This window comes from Grus americana, chromosome 10 (genome assembly GCF_028858705.1).
Source record: "Grus americana isolate bGruAme1 chromosome 10, bGruAme1.mat, whole genome shotgun sequence".
NCBI classification, from domain to species: domain Eukaryota; kingdom Metazoa; phylum Chordata; class Aves; order Gruiformes; family Gruidae; genus Grus; species Grus americana.
The window spans coordinates 21,931,658-21,951,014 of NC_072861.1; the positions used below are offsets into that span (position 1 = coordinate 21,931,658).

The 19,357-nt window shown below is 38.4% G+C and overlaps 1 protein-coding gene across 1 annotated transcript in view; it reads left to right on the forward strand.

Moving 5' to 3' along the window:
• MAP2K1 (mitogen-activated protein kinase kinase 1) overlaps positions 1-19,357 on the forward strand; it is a 41,482-nt gene that overhangs the window by 11,950 nt on the left and 10,175 nt on the right. Inside the window, exons 2-5 of the mRNA XM_054836619.1 lie at positions 6,084-6,294; positions 8,322-8,468; positions 11,554-11,631; positions 12,157-12,208. Coding sequence (XP_054692594.1) covers positions 6,084-6,294; positions 8,322-8,468; positions 11,554-11,631; positions 12,157-12,208 — 488 coding nt within the window. The remainder of the gene's footprint in view (positions 1-6,083; positions 6,295-8,321; positions 8,469-11,553; positions 11,632-12,156; positions 12,209-19,357) is intronic.

Sequence of the window (19,357 nt, forward strand, 5' to 3'; positions counted from 1 at the left end):
TTACAATAAATTCTCAAAGATTTGCAGTATTATTAGTATGAATTAAGAGTAAGGATTTCTTTCTGGTTTTATTATGACATTATGTATTAGCAGCATTTCTCTTCTCGTTACTGGCTCAAAGAGAGCAAGTACGCTCCAAAATGCCTAATGCATCTCTTCCAGGAGTGCTTTCTTCACTGCTGGGGTGGCTGCCCCCAAAAGCATGAGCTGCTAAGTCTCTTCTTGCCTTCTGCCCTTTTTATATAGGGTGAGAGCACTCTGAAGAATCTGTTCTTCCTCCCTGCCCAATCTGTGCGTAGGAAATCAGAGCAAGGAAATACAGGGTTGCTCAGTATCCTGTAACTCACTGACATGCACCTGCAGTGCCCATCTGTGTGTGATATGCTCATGTTTACAGCAGTAATAGATCATGGGGGTTTTGACCTTTAAAAAGAAAGTTAGTTTGGAAAAAAAATTAGAACAAAACCCCACAACCAAGCCTTAAGGGAACATACTATGATAGTCTCAAAGTGATCTGGTAACCTGGTGAAGTGACGGTATTTGCAACCCATCTTGACTGTTCAGGAGTTTGTGGATGAGACCATGTGCATCTCTGGGAAGCAGAGAACAAAACATCTAGTCCAGCAGTAACTAGAGGTGTTGCTGTCCACTTTTTTCTAAGCATCTGTTTTTGGCCATTGTTGGGAGGTGGGATACTGGGATAGGTGAGACAATTTAAAGCCTTTAGCTGAGCTTCTGTACAGTTGAGGTGTCATTGAGGCGGAAAAGCTCCCACTATCCCATGCTGTTTTTCTCCTCAGAAAACCTTTCTCGCCTCTGTGGTCCTCCACAAACTGGCTGCAGAAGGGGTGGATGTGGGTTCTCCCAGGATGTTAGATTGCAGGTGTCTTCTGGCCTCTAAAATGAGGACTTTAGCAAAGTGTAAATGGGCAAGAGTAGAGGTGAATTTTCTCTGTGTACATCAGAGGTTGTATTGGTGTTTAGGGGGGGTTGGGTGTGTTTGTCTGTGTTTGGTAAGAGACTGCACTCTAAGTTCTGTTCTGCATTCTTTTTAAATTTCTGAGGTTGCAGAAGTGCTGTTGTGACTAGAAGGACACTGCACTGTCAGCATACTTCCTTGCATACAAGAAGGAAGAAGTAAAGTTGATTTAATAGCAAGGATCCTACCTGATTGAGTGTGGGCAGACATAATTCCCCCTCTTGAGCACCTTATACCTGATGCTGCACTTGGAGGGGAAAATCAAACAACCCCCCCAAAAAACTTGCACTGAATGCATATTTTAACTTTCCATATGGTCTGGAAGAGAGAGATCTTGTGATAATTGTATCTGAAGTCCAGCAGTTAAGACATACACTTTTTTACAGTGGTACTGTCTGCTAGCTATACAGCGTGTTTATCCATTTCTGCTAACTGATGAAGAATGTATGTATTGATAGTGTTCTGTGAAGTTACACTGTGTCTTTAACAAAAGGAACAAACAGCACTGACCTCCCTGCAGCTCCATTCAGATGATCACATTACGAAAGCTGGATTCTTTCCCTAGTGCAGTATGTTTAGTATGTGCTTGGCTTTAAAACTGATAGCAATAAATTAAATGATAACCTGTTGCTTTAGAGTAGTGCTTGGAACAGTGAAGCACTGAGGTGGTTTGATTTCCTGCTTTGATGGAACCCTGGCAAAGGCATAGCGCTTTGACAGTGAAAAAACAACTCCAAGACTGCAGCAGGTAATGGTGATGAATTTTAATAGGAATCTTTGTCTCTGAATAAAAGTTTTATATAAGATTAAGTAACTACTACTGCTCCTTCTGGAGGCAGACGTTAGCATGCTAACATGCTGCTACTTTTAGCTACCAAAGCTTCTTTAGCATTTTCATGGTGTCCTAGTGATGAACTGACTTAAGTATTCCCTCTCCTCTATTTGTAAGCATTGGTTTAGTTTCATTTGTAAAACTTTATATGCAATGATTTCTTTATCCACCTGTTTCTGTATGTGCTTTGCACTGCAACATGGCTGTGATGCTTTTGTGATGAGGGTCCAGATAACAGTCATAGTTACTGGTCAGGGTAGTATTCTTAGAGTAGTTAGCTATCAAAGTTCTGCCTCCTAGAAGTACTGAGAGTAGATTACCACCAACAATTTTAATGACACAAATACTCTTTTTTAAAAAAGTTTCTACATTTGAAATTGGTTAGTATTTAGTGCTTCAAGCAAAGGACCAGCATGAAAAAAGAATTCAGTTTTGTCCTGTTGTCTGTCATTCAGTTATCATAAAACTAACTGGAGATGTTACTTACAGTTACATCCTGAATAGTAATTCTGACAATGTGTTGTTTGGGTTAATATCTTTCACAAAAAGTCTTCAGATTAATTTACAGTTAAATAATTGGTTCTGAAAAACTCAATTGAGATCTGACAACTTCGTTGCTGTCATTGTCTTGCATGTCACTGCAAGTAATGAAGGTTTTACTATAAGAGCTTAGAACATTCCAGTGATTTTGCTGGTGGCCGCATTCTAGATAGAGGGAGAAACCTGCTGTGCTGAGATTTGAGATCAATACTTTTCCATCTGAGAGCTCCTGGAGTCTTCCTACTAGTGTTTGAGCAAGGACCTCAACAATAATTTATACTTTCAAGCATGGAAATGCCTGTATTTTAAGTGAATGCGAAGTTTGAGATGAAGTGAGCAATGTAAAATATAATTTAAAAAAAAAGCCTTATACAGATGTATATTAGACTAACACAGATGTGATAAATGCTATCCTAGCAAATTTTTTGTTACTAAAGCATCAGCATGACAGTGTTTTGTTTGATCACACTAGCATTTTGTCTGCTCCAAGTCATGTGCTCAAGCATTTCTGTGTTGTCTCCAAACCCAGAAAACCTCTTCTGCTTGAGAGAAAAAAAAAATGAATGGCCGTTTTCTTCAAAACAGTAAGAAAAGCCATGTTACATCCTGTTTCTGTGTCTCTGGTTTCTTTATTTTTCCAAATGAGCAGCCCTGCTTTCTTCACTAATCCCTAAAATCACAGTAAGTTCCTTTTTAAAACTTGTAAATAAAGATAAAGGTTACTTCTTGCTGTGGCTTACTGGAGCAGATATTTCAAAGGAAACTGAAATTTCCTGTTAAGGTCAGATTTTTTGGGGGGGATTTTGGTTCCATGTTCTCATGAAGTCCGTATGCAGACTTTATAGTCTGTGTTGCTTGCTGAGCTCCTATGAAAACCTGACCCTCTATGTCAAAAGGGTATTCAACATTAAAATATTATGTTTAGGAGTTTGATATATTTGTTTTTCAGAGATGTTTAAGTTAATTCAACAAAACTCTTGCTGTTATTTGGATGTTCCTTCAAATTCTTTTGTACACTCTAAATTGTTCTGGCTTCTTTTGAAAGAGAGATCCAGGTAGTGGATGCTGAGCTCGTGTGGTCCTGACTTCTTTAAAGCAGTGATAAGGAATAAGGGATCTGTCTCTGCAAAAGTCATATCCAATAAAACTGTCTTAATATTTGTAGGCCGTATTTTTCTGGTCAGTCATGATTTTGATATAAGCATAGGGTAAAAGGCACTATGAAAAAGTTTTTTAATGACAAAACATGAACTGTAAAGTTGCTCTGCTTCTAATATAAAGAAATATTTGAAGGATCCTATTTTGGTAAGCGGCCCCAAAAATACCATTTCTACTAGTTCTGTAGGGTTTTATAGAATAAAAAATAACCTGTACTTCCTAAAAATACTGATGTTTAACATGCTGCTCAATAAAAACAAACAAACAAAAAAAAACCCTGATTTTATGTATCTGTCAAGACAGAAAGCTTGCTGCTGTTCAAGCCCACTACAAGAGCAAACCACCTGAGCAAGCAGAGTGTTCTCTGCTTGGCCAGGCAGGCTGACGTGCAGAGTGTATCAGAGTGCCATCCGTACTGGCAGGGTTTGTCAGTGTAGGTATGAGTTCTGTCTTCTCACAACAGTTACCTTCTAGGGTAAAATCCAGAGTTTGTGTCCAGCATTCATTGTTCTGCAGTTTACTGTAGGAAAGTAAGAGGTGCTTAGGTTTGCTCCGATTTTTATCTTGCGTTCGTAGTGTAAGAAGAGCTAAGTTCAGCTGCAGTCTAGAAAAGACATGTTACTTTGACTTCAGGCTGGGTTTTGTTTCCTTTACTGGGCACAGTTGCGGGGCAAAAAAAATCCAGTGATTAATTTGCTTTCTGGTTTACATTTTAGAAATTAGATTTCTGCACAGGGAAATTTCTCATTGTGGATACTTTGGATGTTTGTAGGATTGTATTCCAGTATGGTTACACTGATATAAAGCATGGTAGGAGGACAGAAATAAGAGTATGTTTCTCTGTGTAGGATAGGCTGAAAATGAACTATCTGCACCAGAATGAAATTTTTATATCAAGGCAAGAGACACTTATGGTAGTATAACTACAATAGAATAAGTACATAGAAATTTTCTATGTAAGACTGTTCTGGTTTTGAGCAGCATTGCCAAATTACCTTTACCCAGGGTGAGTGTTCTGTGAAACTTGCTCACAAGTGTTGCCTGGTAATCTTATGCTTGGGCTGTTAAAATGTCAAAATAACAGACTGAACAGAACTCACCTTTCCATCAAAGATCTCATTCCATTTCCTGTATTTAACTCTTCTAAGAATTATTGCTTCCGAAGTTAGCTTAAGCAATTCCATCCTGTCTAACGTGTTTAAACTGATAAATGAAGTAGGAGTGTGTCATCACTTAAACTTTCAGAGTGATTGTGTAGTAAGGAGGAGCTGTGAATATTTATATTTTTATTTGCCTCGATTAAACCTTACGTATAGTCAAACCAAGATGATTATCCTGCCATGAAGTGCAGGCTCTCTATTGAATGAGTAGAGGGTTTCATCTTAGAATTCTATCTTTCCGTTGAGTCTGGGGATTGTTTGTTGCTTCTTGGAGAATCAACCTTGTATCTCCTCAACTGACCAGCACCATGCTGGGCATTCGGAGAATGTTTTTTTGTACAGCATCTTTTGAAAGTGGGCATTTTAGAAGTGATGAATAGTTTTCTTGATTATTGGTGAAATCTAATCTCTTTTTTTAAATGGGAAGTGGTTTAGGCTCTGAAGTAGATCCAGTTCCTCAAACTTTTCATCCTAGCAACACTGCATTCCCTGGGAACATTGCATTAGATTTGGCTAAGCAAAACAGGTATTTGCTGTTAAATATTTACTCTTGCAGCAACTTACTATTGCAGTTGGAAGTGGGAAATTTTAAATGAGCTTTTAAGTTGTCACGTTATTGGAATTGAAGTGTTTTCATGGGATCTGAAGTTAAGCTATTAAAAAAGAATCTTCCTGGGAAACTGAACTTCTGCCTGTAGTCCCAAATTTAACCACTATTTAAAGTTTTGTATTTCTATTTTGTATTGTTTAATGATGTTAAACCTAGGTTTCTATTAAATGTTCCCCTTAAGTAAGAGAAAAAGTAAGCTTAAAATCTTTGGTCTGTTTCTTTGCCCCAGTTAAACTAAAAAATAAAAAGGCTTTTGTTTCCAGTGGCCATGTTTTTAATGCATGTTTGGTTGCACTTGCTAACTCTACTGAGATCTAAATAAGAAGCTTCTGAATTAATTATTAGTTATATAGTTATGTGAAAATCAGTAGATAAAACATGTAGACAAACTCCGTAGGAAATTACAACACAATCCCTGAAAATGCGAAACTAAAAATAGCATTGTGCTGCAATTCATGAGATCTTTGATTGTAAATGCTGAGTCATTAAGCCACTCCTGTAGGTAGTGCAACTTAAATGCATGAATTTGGACAGAACCTCAAAGATGGGGAAACCGGGTATCTGTTTGTATTTACATCATTATTTTATCTGGAACAAAATACTGTGTCCTTAATTAAGTTCTACTAATATATGTCTCGTGGGGATGACTGTAGAAGTTGGGTCCTTTTAGATAATGTATGTAGGTGCAAGAATGTAGTGCGTTTAATCTCTGACCACAGTGGTCTACTGCTCTTCCTCTTGCAACGCTGCTGGGTAAGCTCAAACAGCTTAATAATAATAATCTATTCTTTCTCTGTCGTACAGGACAAATTTGGAAGCACTTCAGAAGAAGCTGGAAGAACTAGAGTTGGATGAACAGCAACGAAAGCGCCTTGAAGCTTTCCTTACCCAGAAACAAAAAGTTGGAGAGCTGAAGGATGATGACTTTGAGAAGATCAGTGAGCTGGGAGCAGGAAATGGTGGTGTGGTCTTCAAAGTATCTCACAAGCCTTCTGGTCTCATAATGGCAAGAAAGGTGAGTACCTCAAAAATAGGAACTTAAGGATGATTTTTATTAAGGAGGTTGTTTCTGATGAAATACAGTGACTTTATTTAGAGAAGTGAGTGGTGTTGGCACAAAAAAGAGACTAATGCCAGTGCTTTCAGAGAAGTTGATGTCTTTCAAAAACAAAGAAAGGTTGCATGTGCTTATCCTAAGCTTCCCAGATTTTCAGAAGGTGTCCCAGGTGTTAGCAATGATAGTCATTCATTCCCCCTTTTTTCATGTTTTGCTTTTCCTATTTTGACAAATAGGATCTTTTCAGCTGGGTATATATCTTTCAAAGAAAATGTAGTGGACTTTCTAATGAGTAGAAGACCTAAAAGAAGGTACTGAAAGGTATAAATGAGGAAAAAGTGACAATATCCTGTATTCTGGGCCATAAGTTTAAAGGAATGGAAAAGATATCACCTGTCCTAAGATCTTCCTTCACAGCTGCCTCTGAGTGACACTGGAAAAAATGAGAACTCAAACTGAGGATGAGGGAATGCATTGGAGTACAGTGACATCTCCTGTTTTATAGTTTAATCACGGGGTGCAGGTGGCTTCTGTGCAGAAGGGTACTTGTCCTTCTGGCGAGAGTATTTATCAATGATTCAGCTTTATGCTTTACAACCAATAGCAGTTGTGACCTTGTTTGTAAGAGAACTGAGGGGTTTTTTAACTGAAATAGCTCAATGTTTTCATTTTGGTTTATGTGAGGAGCTCTCACTTTCTCAATGTCCCTGGGAACCAAATACAGTAAGGGAAATGTGTCTCTGATACTGCCTGATTATTTCTGTCTGGGTTTTTCATGCCTCTTTCCTCCAGGAGGGAAGCTCTTTGCATGAGTGGCACTTGTTATGAGGCAGTGTGTCAGGACATAGGCTGTTGTACTGCAGTGGGTGAGATGGCAGGGAGGCTACTGAGGTTCATGGGAAACATAACCTAACCTTTGAGAAGGATAAAGTACAGGTTATGCTCAAATCCCATATCCCCTACACTGAAAACTTCCATTTTTTTTAAATTGAGAAGTTGAAAGACTTCAGGTACTTCTTTTTTTAGCAAGAGCATGCTGTCACCTTCAGCAAAACTAAAGGAAAATGTGCATGTGCTGGCTTTAATAAACAAACCATGGTCAGTACGCTGACAGTTTGGAGAGAAGCAAAGAAAAATGCCCACTTCTGAGGTGTGAGAATTATGAAATAGACAAATCACTGAGGTTTACTTGAACTAAATCAATTTAATTGATTTTTTTTTTACCTACAGTGGCTTTCACAGGAAACTTTACCCCAATTCATTAATATTGGATGCAGCTGAGATGCTTGCAATTTTTCTTTTGTATATTGACTAAAATTTCCATAGTGTGTCTCAGTCTTCTTTCACAAAAGAAATACACTTCTGGTGTTGTATGAGATAAACAGACTAGTGGAACAAAGTATTTTATGTAATCTCCTCTTTAGATTTAGATTCAGTGTGGAGAGTTTTTAATTTGAAGTTCAGCTCATTCCTTCCATTAATGCTTTACAAACACCTGTGCAGATATTTTTCAGCAGCTGCTTCTGAGTCAGGATGTCTTTAACACATTTGCTTAAGGCATTTGTTCATGGCTTTTCCTCAACATAGAGCTTCAGTTTCTGATCTATGCATAAAAAACAGATAAGTGAAGAAAATGTGCTGGAACAAAGTTTCTGATAGAGAAATATTCTGTGAAGAGACAGAAATCCCACCTTTTCAAGGGTGCTGATGTTCTAACTTTCTCATGCTGTATTGTAGTGTTTTCCTTTTGCCACTATGAAAATAAGGATGGATTATTTTACAGGTAAGTCATAGAATTATTCTGGTTGGAAGGGGCCTCAGGAGGTGATGTAGTACAACCTCCTTCTCAAAGCAGTCAGTTACAAGATCAGAGCAGGCTACTCAGGGCCTTATCCAGCTAGGTATTGAAAACCTCTCTGAACAACCTGTTCCTTCTGAATGGCGCTTTGCCACTAAGAAAATAATAAGAGTGGATTCTTTTACAGTTAATTCACCTAGAGATCAAGCCAGCTATTCGAAACCAGATCATTCGTGAGCTGCAAGTTCTACATGAGTGCAACTCTCCATACATAGTGGGCTTTTATGGAGCTTTTTACAGTGATGGAGAAATCAGCATTTGCATGGAACATATGGTAAGTACATAAAAATCTGTCTTGGTTTGAAGTTATTAACAGACCATTAATGCAAAACCTGAGTCTCAATGAGAGTTAAGTTAACAAAGTGGATGTTTCTGCACAAATAAAGAATCAAATACTGTGTTTTGGATTTACTCTGTAAAGTTGAGGCTGGGATTGATATGATCCGTTTTATCCCCTTCTCTAGTACCCGGTCTTCTGTACAAGCCTAAGCTGTACAAATGTAGCTTCCCGATTGCTTCCCCTTTATCTGTGGTCCTTTTTGTTTTGTTCTATTTAAAAATATTTACCTGATGCAGATGCTTGTTCTGATTTGGGTTTAGTTTTGGTTTTATGCAGAATGGACCAGATCACTCTGAAACTACAGCTGTGTAGCCCTTAGTAGCTGTGATAATGAGAATCTAGTTTATTCTTATCTAGATTTTAAAATTTTACAGAAAATGCAAACATAAAGAATAGCGCACAGGAAATGAACAAGCCCAGAAGAATATTATACAACTTTTTTAATGCCAAAAATATTTTTAACTGTGTTTTATTTTAATAGAAAAGTACACATTCTTCCCGACATCTGTTTGCCTTTCTCTAACCATATGGAGCCATACACTAAAAGTAAATTTTCTGTAATTGAAAGTCAGGTTTTTTTGCCTCACTTAGTAGGGGATGTTTTTAACAACATGAAATACAATAAATCTGAAAACTTTCTTATTTTTTCCCTGGAAACTTGTTTCTTTGGAGAGAAATGTTATTTTTTCTGGAAAGTACATGTGATTGTTTTAAAGCTTCTCTGGTCTTCTCTTACGGAAATTTTTGGAAGAAATCGATGGTTGCCTAGGAACAAGTGATCATGATCCAGTTTTTAAGCATGTGCTAGCTGAATAGAAGGTGTGCATACCCCAAAATATAAATGACAATTGGGAATTAAAGGAGTTAGTTTCTCAAAATTGAAAACAATGAAAAATAGGAAAATAGATGTTAAAAATTGCTGTCTGAGCATTGTTTCAGAATACACTATTAAATGTCACAAATGTGCACATCTAGCATTGCGTATGTTAACACATGCCAAAAGAGAAATGGTAGTGGTATATAGTTACATGTAGAAATAAAAAGCCTAAAGAATCTCAATTTATTTACCAATGTGAAAATGAACAGGAGTGATCAGGGTTTGCAAGTTCCTAAGCAGGCATTGATATATCTGACAGTAGACCTCTCTTCAGTTTAAGAGAAGGCAGTATGAAATCTGGTGTTTCAGTGCTGAATCTGGTCTAAGTCAGACTGGATACAAGATGTTACACATAGTACAATTGATCAGTAAGATATGAAATAGAAAGATTTATTTAAATTGTAGTCTTAAGTAAGCCATTAAGCTGTTGGCTTAATGCAGATCATTAGGTGGAAGTTTTCGGTCTCCTTTTGGATAAAATATTGGATGAGAATCTCCTTTGTCTTTTTTGTACATAAATTTCTTTGAATTACTGCCACTCAAAATTCTTATTTTTAGCAGTGAGTTACAAAACATAAGTGTGAATATGAACAAAAAGTTGGAGGTGGAAAAGGCATGGAACGTGAAGATTTGACTGTGTGATATTTTTAGGTACATAAATTCAAAATCAGTACATAACTTTGCTGAGCAGCAGGTATTTAATGGGCAAAAGGATGAAGTTTGCTCCCGAAAGACACTGAAGGTTGCAGCCAACACTAGGCAGCTGAATTGTGTTCAGCCTCTTCCAGGATTGGAGCTAGTCCTCGGGGGGGGGACGGGACACGGACGACACACAAAATGCTGTTGTGTTTCTGTATGAAATCTTTGTTAATGTACCGGTGTCTCAGCAGAGACAGCTGTCCAGAAATGCAGACTGGTTACACAGGAGATATATATAGACATTTGTTTATGTTGGTGTATTTTTAATCATGTGGTGTATGTGGCTGTGTTTCTTACAAAAATACATGATCAAATAAGTATATATATCCTTTCCTTCTCATAAGAGTTTTAGATTTTAGACCTCAAATAATAAAACTTTGCATTCTAGCTTTTTACTTGTATAAATGGTGATGAAACCCATCCAAAGGATGGGTTAAGGCAGAAGGTAATTACTTTCTCAAGTTGGATTTTTGTCTTGATTTCTGGGAGATATCAAATGCTGATCTGGACAACAGGATATTGGTTTTTAATTTGAAATACAATCAAGAAATTAGAAAGTTTTTTTATTCTCTATTGTCGAGAATCTAGAACTTATGTACAAGCCTATTGTTAAATCAGTTGCTAAAAATAAACAGCATTTTCTAAGTTTCCTTCTCAAAAGCTCTTAGCAACAGTGGAATATATTTGACTTTGAGGTTGTGTGTGTGCGTGCATTCAATTTAACCTAACAAGGTTAAACCACGACAATTAGCAAGACTATTACTTACCATGGAACTTTAAAACATTTCTTCTTATTTTGGTTCTTTAAGACCCATGCCAAATCAACTTGGAAGGTGACAGTGACCCCGGATATGCTAGCTTCCTCTGTGTAGGATCTCATGTGGGGGATGAGGGGAACAGGGATCTGGGTTTAATTATGATCATGGGGTGCCCACTAGCACATATTATATTCAGGAAGAGAATTCTGTTGTCTTTCCAATGTGGTGAATTTTCATCCCCGAAATCAGGATCACAAAATCTCCTATAGTGCTTCAATCCTCCTCATTCTGTCTTTGGAGGGGGAGGGAGTATCAGGCGATGGCTGTGACAAGAAAACAAACATGTTACTGCGTTGATCTGAAAGTTACAGAAATCTGTAAAATTCCTAATACTTTGTTGATGGCTATTTGTGGCCAGTACTTCCTTAACAAGAGCCAAACCATGGAAATGCTAGTAAGGAAGATCATTGTGTGAAGGGTTTGAGTGGATGTTGTTACTGGCCTAATAAAACTAATTCCTACAGAGAAATGATTTATTTTTTCAGATAGGCACCATGACAATGTTAAATGAAACATGAAAAGCAATATTTTTTTCTCACCAAATTTAGGCTTCAGAGTACAGTCCTGTTTAAAATGTTTTAGAGTAATTTGATTAAAGCTCGACTATTCAAACATTTGTTATTAGGATGGCGGCTCCTTGGATCAAGTACTGAAAAAGGCTGGAAGAATTCCAGAGCAGATACTGGGCAAAGTTAGCATTGCGGTAAGTGTGTTCATAGCTCGCGAAGGCTGGAAGTGGGTACGCTTGTGTCTGTGTGGTAATGCCAGATGCAGGAAGCCACCACTTCAGGACTGAAGGATGTGGGAGAGAAATATTACCAGGTTTTTAAGTCTGTTTTCTTTTAAAAAGCAGCCTTGAACATGTCATTATTTGGTAGCTGAGAGTATTGGGATGAGTAACACATTCTATTGTGTTTGCTTTGGTTTTTCTGCTTTTGTATCAGCTGATGCTTCTGGATAAGAACAGAATTAACACTTCATTAAAAAAATGTTGAATGTTACTGTTTCATATCTATTGTGCAACAAGCTCTGTATGCAAAACTTCCAGTAAGGGGTTGGTTGACTCTGGTTTTCTAGTCTGAGCTGGAGGTAAAATTAAAACAAAATATTGATTTGCAGTGATTACAGTTTGGGATTTCTGTTGTGTTGCATTCAGTGGGAATTCTTGTACGGACAAAGCATGCAATTATCTCTTCTGTTTCATAAATTAATTTTTTCTTGTCTTTAGGTAATAAAAGGACTCACATATCTGAGAGAAAAGCATAAAATAATGCACAGAGGTGAGAATTTTACATTGTATCTTTGAGTATAATTTTTATTCAAGTTTAAAACAAATGCTTTTCTGTGACTGGTTCTTTATGGTTCAATATGACTTTGGTTCAGAGGGTTTTTCTTGGGTAGTGTAAGGCAAACTTTTCTTAATCCAAATCCCTTAATATGGCTATCATATATCTTCAACTTCTGCTCTCTTACTGCAGTTTATCTGGGTTTATAATCCCTGCTTAAACCAGGTATGCTTGTATTACATGCGCACACAGAATTTCTGTGTTTGAAACCGCTTGCTGCCAGAGTGACTTGGCCAGTTGGGAGTATGTGCTAGAGCTGGGAATCTAACTCGAGACCAGAAGCACTCCCTTTGCAGTGAAGATAGGAATATGTTGAAGGACCCGAGTGAGTCAGTCTCTGTTTTCCTTCAATACCAAATAAGTCTTCCTGCATTTTATGGGAAGAGAAGAACACTTTTTCAACACAAAGTACATGATAAACTTTTAGGTACACTCAGACACGTAGAGGCTGTGGTCTTGGGCAGTGCTGTGCTCTGAAGACGCTCTCACATTTCTGCCTGCAGCAGTGGCCCATGGGCCAAGTTAACCATTGCCTAGTGTAGCTGCAGTGAAGATATTCCCTGTCTGGTATAGTTGTGGGCAGTATCTTAGAAATGTCAGCACTTAAAATGAGGCAACGTGCATGGAGGTGAGATCTTCATATAGTTCCTATTCCTGTACTCAACAGAGAAGGAGAAGGCGAAGACAGTTAAGATACCTATGAATGGGGTTTTGTAATGGTATAATTAACGCTATGAAGAAAACTCTCTATTAAAAAGCATTGTCCCACTGCATCTATTTCTTCATTGTAACTGCTAGTCTTTTGATAGTAACAGATCTATTAAGTGTGACAACAAAATCTTTGGAGAGAATCACAATTAAAACCTCTGATGTAAAATTAATTTGACAGTTCAACACTTAGTATTGCTATTAAAACTTTTAAAAGAAAGTAGCTATTTCTACCAGCTCTCTTACATTCACATGCTATTTATAGACATCTATCATAGAAAATTGCATCTTTTTTATACTTAAACTATTTTAAAAACACAGTGAAGCTATGTAAAATGAGTGCTGCTCTACACTCCCGGGGCTTTTAGTTACTTTACTGTAAAATAAGTGTCCTGCATTGTTTTTTTTTTTAAGCTTATAGTTGCCCTTTTTATAATCCAGCTCTTTCATAAATCTGTTGCATTTTCCATTAAACAAAAATGACACTTGATCTGGTAAAGTAATAAATTCCTTTATTCCTGATGTGAGTGTAAATACAAGACTGGAGATGGAGCATTTCATGTTTTTGTTTGAATGGCACTATTCATTGCAGTGATCATGCAATATGTACAAACTATGCCAACTGTTTGAGTTTTGTACCATATGAGATCAATCTTCAGAATATAAAAATATCTTCATCAGACACTAATATATGACTGAGTTTACACTTGTTGGCCAGACAAAAAAGTAATTAACAATCCTAGTTTATGCGATCTGTGGTAGGATCACCTTACACATCAAGTAGACTGTTTATTACATGTTTCTGTTTTGGTTTTTTTCTTAATCAAATATAGCTCTCTTCTGGAGAAAGGAGGCTGGAGTTAGACTCTGTAAAGATTTCTGATGGTAGTTGCAAAGTCATTTGTCTCTGTTCAGAGCATAAGGAAGACTGCTGGGAAAGAGATCATCTTATTTTAGGGCATGCTGGAAGAGTGACTGTTGTATTTCGTAGTTCTCAATTCAGCCGCAGCAGGGGTTTGTTACCATGTTGATTGCTTGGGGGTTTTTTAGGTTGTTCTTGCTCAACTGACTGCTGAGACAGCAAATTTTTTTCAGTTTTCCTATCTGTAAATCCGATAAATCCAAAATAAAGCCCTTTAAGTGCAGCTTAACCTCACAGTATTGGCTACATCAGAGATTACACTTCAAATGCATGGACCAAGAAAAGTTCCTCTCCTACATTGCTTCCAATGTTACTGGATTGAATGTGCCCTGCAGTGTAAAATTCCATGTACAAATTGTGGGGGTTTTTTTCAGCTCAGTTTTCATGCTGTATGCTCTGACAACATCATGACCTTGTACACTTTTTGTGGAAGCTCTCATTGAAATGTGCGATGGCTTATAAAGTGGGAGTTAATGATGTTTTGGAAGTTGATCAGGGCTGGTGTTAGCAGCTAAAAGGAAAACCAGTCAGAACAATGTTTCTGTCTCTCAATATATGGAGCCAAATTTGCTGGCTTCTGCCTTTGATACTGTCCACCAGTCTGTCTGTGTTACAGGTTGCCCTTTGTGCGCTATTTGTAGACTGCCATATGTAAATTAGACCTCGTGTAAGCTGGCATGCTAGTCTGAGCTGTTACAGCTTATCTTCATTGGGGAGGGCCCTGGTTCAGCCTCCTGCATGTCAGATATGTGAGCAAGATGCCGTCCCGCAGTGTGAAGTTCTCTTCTGGAGGTTGGCTGATGCTCAGCAGTATACTGGCTGTACTGTTGTGTGGTACTCTGTGATTAAGGAGGGACTGGCATGTGGGAAAAATTTAATATGTGAAAAGTACGTAGAGTGGTGTTGGTAGGGTTTAGTGTTGTCAGAACATGCTTAGATAATGCATGTCTGTTAAATATGGCTTCAAAATGCAAGAATACCACTGTAAATGTACTGACTTCTCTGCTCTTTAATATATTAGATGCTTGGCCTTTCTGTAATGAAAAAAAAAAAGCTTCTTACATTATAATTTTATTTTCTTTCTTAGGCTTTTTTAATTTCTTGTGTGTTAAGAACTCTTGGAGTCATATGGCTCTGGGTTAAGGATGCCTCCTAGTGAAGCCAAAATGAAGCCAGGTCTGTAGTGTAAGAATGGCAGTATGTTACACTGGGAAAACCCTTGTAGTGCAGGTGAAGCTTCTTCTGGCAAAGTTACACTTTTCCAGTCATCTTTCTTGAATCCCAGGTGAAATAAATAGCACTATGTTGTGGTTTTACCCCAGCTGGCAGCTAAGCACCACGCAGCTGCTCACTTGCTCCCCCCCCCCCCATCGGGATGGGGGAGAGAATTGGAAAAGTTAAAGTGAGAAAACTCGTGGGTTGAGATGATAAAGACATTTTAATAGGTAAAGCAAAAGCCGTGTGCACAAGCAAAGCAAGGAATTCATTCACCACTTCCCATGGGCAGGCAGGTGTTCAGCCATCTCCAGGAAAGCAGGGCTCTGTCATGCATAACGGTTACTTGGGAAGACAAACGCCATCGCTCCGAACACCGCCGCCGCAACACCCCCCCCCCCCCCCCTTCCCCCAAGCTCCTTATAAACTGAGCATGATGTCATATGGTATGGAATATTCCTTTGGTCAGTTTGGGTCACCTGTCCTGTCTGTGTCTCCTCCCAACTTCTTATGCACCCCCAGCCATCCCGCTGGCAGGGCAGTGCAAGAAGCAGAAAAGGCCTTGGCCCCGTGTAAATACTGCTCAACAATAAGTCCATAGAACAAAAACATCTCTATATTATCAACACTGTCTCCAGCACAAATCCAAAACATATCCCCACACTAGCTACTATGAAGAAAATCAACCCTCTCAGCTAAAACCAGGACACACTAGTAAAAGCACATTTCTCTTGATATAATTGGGTCAGCATTATTGTGGTGACACGGCTATAGTAATTGGAGGTTTTTGTGGTTTGCTTTCTCTAGCCCCTATAGCTTGCCCTCAGTGATTACTTAGCACTGCGCTGACATAGTGTGACCAAGATCTGACATGTACTGTTGGTTCTCACTCATCCTGTCCCTGGGAAAAATGTGTGCAAGTGATGGGCTTGGTTTAGTAAGTTCTGCTGGTTTTGTGTTGTGGTGAGACTGAAAAACTAATAGATGTCCGCAGTAAACGTAAGTACATAGCAACATAAGGCCAAAAAATTTCTTCTTGAATCTAAAGAGAGCAGGGCTTGTGACAACTCATTTTCAGGGAGGAATTTATTCCATTACTGTGTTTTATTACTTGTGTGTGGCACTGCAATAGCAGCAGCAGTTTGTAATGTTGACCTGGCCATTGCCAGGAAAAGTAGAAGTGTGATGCTATAAAACATCTTCTAACAGTAAGATGCAAAATGTGAGCTTAGATCTTTTATTTTAAAAAAGCAGCTGTTTCACATCAAAACAGCTATATTGCCTACTCAGCAAATAAACAGCCCATTCTCAGTATTTTTCCTTGGGGTTTGGTGGTTGGTTTTTTTTATGCAGTATAAGGCTACAAACTAAGATGAGGGGTGGGGAGAAATCTGTGTATGAGATCCCTCCTTTGACGCTCATAGGCATCCAGCTTGGTTTTTTGTTTCTTGACTAGTCTTACCCGTTAATGTATATTTTATAAATCAAGTGTTCATGTCACAGTTTTTGTTGCACTGCATATAAATCTGGGGAAGAAAAATCAGTTTAAATCAAGTTGCCAGGAGCTTCAGGTAATGCTTCATTTGTCTAGCTTTCAGTGTTCTAATGAACGGTTCAATAGACTAAGTGCATACAGAACAGTTTAAAACCTCCTATTTTTCTTGGCTATGCAACCTCATGAAAGTACTATTTTTTTAAGATGAGAGATTGAGTACTTGCTTTGGGTAGAGAGTGTTGAAGGTCTGTGTGTTGGTATAGTTTGATAGCAGTTGAGGATGGTTACTGCAACTGAGGTTTCGGTATTATTGTGGGGCAGTAAAACAAAGGACTTAAAACATCACCACAGAGCAAAAATTCACAGGAGCGTCTTTCAGAGTAAAGATACTAGAAGATGTTTGTTTTTCCATAATGATTGGTAGAAGTTAGCACGTGGCATTCTGAATGCAAGAGGCTGCTGTTAGATGAACAATAATGTTGACCTGAAAGAAAAGAATAAAAAATAAATCGGCAAAACTCGTCAGTGATATATTTACTCAGATTGATGGAGAAGTAATGACAGACATAAAGGGCTGCAAAATCCAAATGGAGCATGGTAGCTGCTCAACGTGAGGTTTAACTTAAACTGCTTCCATGCACAGATGTATCCTGGACTAACTGTGACCTCTGGGGAAAAGTATTTGCTTGTTGTTACAGACACCTCAAGAAAGAAGTCATTAGGGCTTATTAAGGAAGGAACGGAAAAATACAGTCTTTTTTTATAGACTTGTTACCTACCTCATCTGGAATGCCATGCTTTGTTTTGGTCCTCTCTGAAAAGACATGATAGAAATTGCAAAACTTCTGAAAGACAAACTGGTAGGATACAAAGCAGGCACAGAAAAGGAAGGGGCAAGGAGTGTGACTATAGTAGATATTCTCTAATATCTCCTATTCTGTTAAATAAAGATATTTATAACAGGGAATGGTATAGAAAATGCTGCTTCTATGATCCTATTTACCTTTGTGGTTAATACAAGACGACACTAAATGACAAGGAAAGAAATGCCCTGTAACTAATTACAAAGCATATTGCTGCAGGTTGTTAAGACACACAAACGTTTTGAGGGGTTTTTGCTGTGTTTTATTTCTGGATGAATAAAAATCCTTTAATCAGAACATAAATTTTAGTTTTTTTCTGAGCACAGTCTGGAGTGTAATTCTCTCTGGAAGGTCTCTTGCATAGGGAGTACTTTGTAAGATTTCTGAACTCCAGTTGTAGCCAGCAGCCCCAGAGTAGGAGGTGCCACACAGCAGGGATGCTGTCAATGCTCAATTCTAGTGTGTTACTTTCTAGATTATTCTTATGAGAACCTGCCCCTGGAAATTGAAATTGATTGAAAGAAACCAATAATATGCTGCAAGACAAATATGTTCTGAAGTGTCTGCCTACTTGTTAACTTCTGTACAGAATAAACTCTTGCCCGATGGTGTTACGATAATGTCCAAGGCCACCTTTCTTTCAGAGTGAACTAGGTTTGTGCCTGTGGGGGAGAGCAGGGCTCAGGCAGGGACGCATACCTCTTGCAGAGATTACAAGACATCCTGTAAATCCTGGAAACTTCTCCATATTAACTAGCTCCCTTTTCAGTGTCATGTATCTATCCCTCTGGACTGGCTGATGACTTCTCTAGAATTGCACAGCTCAGTTTCTGGGATGATACATGAAATGACCTTTCACTTTCTTTAAAACTTAAATACTTCACTAATGTAGCACACTTGATCTTCCTTTCTAGATTTGTCCATTTCTTGCAAGTTACAGCGTACATTTTGAAGGATGCCTTAGCATTCCTGTTCCATTTGGCAATACAGATCTTTGGTTTCCAGAGAAACTGCTTAAGTGCTCAGATGCTCTGGAGTTAAAATAGCATAGCGTGCTACATTTAGAGGGGTGGAAAGACAGCAGCCTTCCAAACATTGCACTCCGATCATGCTAGGTGCCTTGCAAGAAAAATGAATATGCTCAGGGAAAGGCAAGCTTTATATAAAATGCCAGTGAGGAGTAATGGCTTGCTGGGCTGCCGTAAGAAAGGTATGATGGGGTATTACCAGCTAGAGAAACACTGAAGGTAAAAGTTAAGTCTTCAAAAGACCAGGTGGATTCTAGAGCATGTAAGATGCTTATAAAGAGAATGTTGTTTGGTTCACTGACAGTGAAATGCTAATGTTGTTTGTTGCCATTTAATTAGGATCATGAAGTATTCATGAGCTGTAGAGATAAGCGAGGATTTATGTCTTTGTTCTGAATTGAACTAGTAGATGTGCATAGATAAGCAGTACAAACCTAAAGGCTGTATCTATAATTTGTTCTGGCTCTGCAGTGCTTCCAACATATTTTGCAAACATTGTTTTTTCCACCTTGCTTTTACGCAGAACTTCAGGTGAAGATTCCTGTGTAGCTGGGAATCTCTAATCTCTGCTGCCTGCTTCACTGCACCACCATCTGCTTCGTTTGGTGGTCTTCTGTTCGTTTGGGTTTGTTGTTTTTTTCCCTGCTGGAGTTTTAAACTGATACCAGGTCAAGCTCCTAGACTGGATTCTTCCCTTTCATTGTGAACTGTACTTGTGGTGAGATCTCTACAAGTAGTCAAAACTTGCACAAAGGAGGTAGAAGTAGCAGAAGATTCAGCTGTCTGCCCAGAAAGCCTCTAAAATCTCTTTACTGAAGCCCTGCTCTGAGTTAACCAGTGTCTAACCTTCTG